Source organism: Malus sylvestris, chromosome 14, assembly GCF_916048215.2.
Source record: "Malus sylvestris chromosome 14, drMalSylv7.2, whole genome shotgun sequence".
NCBI lineage: Eukaryota > Viridiplantae > Streptophyta > Magnoliopsida > Rosales > Rosaceae > Malus > Malus sylvestris.
This window is the reverse complement of record NC_062273.1, coordinates 28,386,524-28,390,097: the sequence shown is the minus strand read 5'-3', so window position 1 is coordinate 28,390,097 and position 3,574 is coordinate 28,386,524. Positions and strand designations below refer to the sequence as shown.

At 39.3% G+C, this 3,574-nt stretch overlaps 1 protein-coding gene across 4 annotated transcripts; it reads left to right on the top strand.

Annotated features, from left to right (window-relative positions):
• Nucleotides 1–531: 531 nt before the first annotated feature.
• LOC126599877 (uncharacterized) lies at nt 532–3,574 on the top strand. Of its 4 annotated transcripts, none has more exons than XM_050266340.1 (5): nt 532–635; nt 2,025–2,060; nt 2,300–2,567; nt 2,653–2,927; nt 3,023–3,574. In XM_050266340.1, the coding sequence occupies exons 4-5, from the start codon at nt 2,874–2,876 to the stop codon at nt 3,467–3,469; spliced, it is 501 nt and encodes a 166-aa protein (XP_050122297.1). In that variant the 5' UTR covers nt 532–635; nt 2,025–2,060; nt 2,300–2,567; nt 2,653–2,873; the 3' UTR covers nt 3,470–3,574. The 4 variants fall into 4 exon arrangements, with proteins under 4 accessions (XP_050122297.1, XP_050122296.1, XP_050122298.1 ...); XM_050266339.1 differs by having other exon boundaries at nt 538–696; XM_050266341.1 differs by lacking the exon at nt 2,025–2,060 and having other exon boundaries at nt 538–696.

Sequence of the window (3,574 nt, the reverse complement as noted above, 5' to 3'; positions counted from 1 at the left end):
AAAAAAAATATATTTTTGTGGGGTTTATTTAAAAAAAAATAGTTTTGAAAGGAGGAAAATCACATTTTCAGTAATTTTTATAATATTTTTTTTTTGAAAAAATACTTTGCGTGACCCCTTTATGTGTACGTCGTGCAAAACCACTTTGCGCGACGTCAAATTGTATAACTACGTTGCGCGAGTTGTGATAAAATTGGCGGTCCAATAGTGAAAAATGGGCGCTTTTTTTTCAATTTCCCAAGAACCTTCAAGCTCTTTTTTCAATTTTCCCCGTAGATCCAGATCTTGAACCCTCCCTTTTTTATCCCCTTCCTCCACAGCTTACGAACTACAGGGTTCTCGACAGGGTTCTCGACTACGAGGACCAGTTCTTCTCCTTGCTCTTGCTCGTTCTCGAAACTCATAGCTTACGAACTACAGGCACGTTTTCGGAATTCCGACTCTTCTATCGATCAGTGGCTGTTCTCTTCTGTTCTGTCGGTACTTTGTTCAGGAATTTGATTTTGTTTTCTGGGTTCTGTTTGTTTTCTTCTGCAGATGCTTCATTTTCCGAATCATTATACGGGTTGAGAAGGAGGGCTGTGAAAATAAAAGCTATGAGGAATGATGAATCGATGATGCTCGACTGAACCCAGGTGATGAAATTCAGCATTCTGGCTTAGAGAAGCACCAGAGATTCTTTTGGTTGTGTTTTTGGTACTGCCTCTCCTCCAGCTTGCTTATTCTTTATATCAATTTGATAGAAAAGTTTCGTTTTTTATTGCGCATTTGTATACATTGGATTGAATTGGATACATTGGATTGGATACATTGGATGTGTACGATATGGTATAAAGCTGAGTATAAGATGCAGAGTAGCTCTGGAGTCTTCCCATCCTGCTGATATTTGAAAATAAAATTAAAAAATTGTTAAGGTCAGGAATCTAATGTGTTGTATGTCATCTCAGCATGATTTTTAAGTTCTTTGTTTCTTCCGTGTGGGCATTATGGAATTTTAAATGAGGATTTATGTACTAAAACAAATACTAAAGAATGAAGGTAAACCCAATATGCTATATGTTAAAAGAAACATATGTAGTTAAATTGGAAAACTGATCATTTATCCTTTGGCTAATCTTACAACCGCCCTGTTGCCACTATGCTGGCGGTCATTGTGGCAACGTTCTTATTTGTTTAGGGGCAGATTATAGTGTGGATTAGGTTGAATAATTATTTTATGGATTCAAATATTGGTGTTTCCTAATGAGACTGTATAGCTGACTTACCATATAGATTGGCTTCTTCGTGTGATTGGATTTCAGTTTTGCCTATTGATTACTTTTCTCTTTCAATTCTGTTTGTCTTCATATTTCTATCTGTTCCACTTTCTTCTTGATCCTACGAACTGACTCTTCCTTGTAATCATGGACCTTTGTATTCCATGTATTTAATGTTGCAACTATGTTCTAAAGTTTGTGTGGTCTATGTTCTATAGTTTGGGGTATTTATAATCGTTTTCTCTTATAGCTGACCAATTGATTTTCAGTCATGCTCCTCGGTCCCATATTTTTGTATGTAAATTATGTCAAACAGTTGAAATCACACCAATAATAGGCAGGCAACTCGTATCTATATGATTTTCCTTAAGCAGACAATATGACCGAGAGAGGATACACTAGTTGAAAACAGACAATATGTCCTGTGATCTTGAGTAGTACGAGTGTTGCAAAAGTTCGTGAAATAATTTAGGAAAATCCGAGGCTTTAAGTTTGCATGCGGATAGAGGTGGTTTTGTATGCTTATTTGAAGACCAAATATAACTAATATGTATGTTTATTGTGACTCCCACTGCAAGTAATTTAAGATAAAGACCGGTAATATATATAAGCAAAGAGTTCCTTTTTTCCCTTGGTGTATGGTTGAACTTCCTTTTCGTTCGCTGTAGTTTGTTTAATGTTTTGACTCCGTTTTTGTGCTTTCAATTTGAACAATGATACGAAATATCGCTAGGCGTGGTTTACTAAAACATCATATTTTATTTACAGGATAAGTCTTTCATATATCTAGCCGGCCTACTACAGGTAAAATGTGTGCAATCAAAGCATTCCATCTAACCATAGATGTTGAAGAACTATAGCTGTTTACTTTCCCCAGGCACTAAATTCTAAATGTTGTTCTCTCTTTTAGTTTTATTTTATTATTATTTTTATTTTCATGTTATTTTTTTTTCAAGTATTGCATTGAAAGGGTTTACCTTTCCTACTTAACACTCTCCAATTATAATGCGGAACGAGAAGATTCATTTCATTCCTACTTATAGATGTCGAAGTTGATTACTCGTCGTCGGAGTGTGACCAATGCGCCTCCCACATTATCAGCATCTACTGCTCCAGCCGTGAGTGCTCCATTGATTGGGGAGCCTACACCCAATGTTGAGGCTACTTCTACGGCGTCCCAAGTGCCCGTCTCATTGACGTCATCAGTGTCCGTTGAGTCGCTCAGTGCACGGCGGCCTCACCGACGCTGCCGTGACCCAGAGCCTTCTGATCAGACTTCCTCGACATCCAGAGTTGAACAGAATAAATCTGGTTCGCACTAACATGTATATTGTGTGTTTAACAGAAGAAATCTATTGTGTGATTAATAAAATTTTCTTAATGTTTTTTTCTTTAGGAGACAGAGGTCGCACTTGGTGCGATGGCAAGTGCCTTCGCCCATGAGCGGTAGGTCTCGGGTTCGAGCCTTGGGAGCAGCCTCTCCATAAATGGGGGTAAGGCTAGCCGACATTCACCTCTCCCAGACCCTGCGTAAAGCGGGAGCCTTGTGCACTGGGTACGACCTTTTTTTTTTTTTTTTTTTTTCTTTAGGAGGGTTCTAAGTTCCCAGAGATCGACATGTTCAAGGACGTTTACGTTCGACCTGGTAATGAGACCACTAAGCAGCTTCATGTAAGTATATGTTATTATTCTTATATGTATGAATCGTTCAAATATTATTTATATTTTGGTATTAAACATTATATGTTTTTTCTTTATTATTATAGGTTACTATGGAGGAAAAGAGCACTGCTGTTCTCCATGAAGCAGCATCACAGCTTCCCCTGGAGACCTCGATCGAGGACGTCATGGTACCTGAGGATGCAGGTTTTCATATCATGACTGATGTCCTGAATCAGAACTATGGTCGTCGTCGTGGCAAGGTTGTTCGGGGTATGGGGAAAGCGCGGATTCGTGAGACAGGTGCTTCTTCTTCTAGATCGAACACAGCAGAGGTCGATGCATTGAAGGCGGAAGTGATGCAGCTGAGGACTGAGGGCGCGCAGATGAAGGGTCAGCTGAGGGCCCAGGCCGAGGAGCTGAATACCTGTGTCGGGAGGGTGCAAGAACTTGTACAAGCCATACAGACGTCCGGCCTCCAAATCTCGCTACCAGTACCTCATCATGCTCCACCTTCGACCTCAGAGCCACCTTGCCCTGCCGATACCGAGTAGCTTGATATATTAAACCTTGTTCACTTGTAGTTTTTTCTTTTTTGTTTGGACATCTTGTATGTACATTTTCAGATATTTTATAATTAAATACTTTTGCTTGGTTAA

Excerpts from the sequence above, each read along its gene's own strand:
- LOC126599877 (XM_050266340.1), top strand. The coding sequence starts at position 2,874 with ATGTTCAAGGACGTTTACGTTCGACCTGGTAATGAGACCACTAAGCAG. Across the intron at positions 2,928-3,022 it reads AGACCACTAAGCAGCTTCAT|GTTACTATGGAGGAAAAGAG; the intron begins GTAAGTATATGT and ends TTATTATTATAG.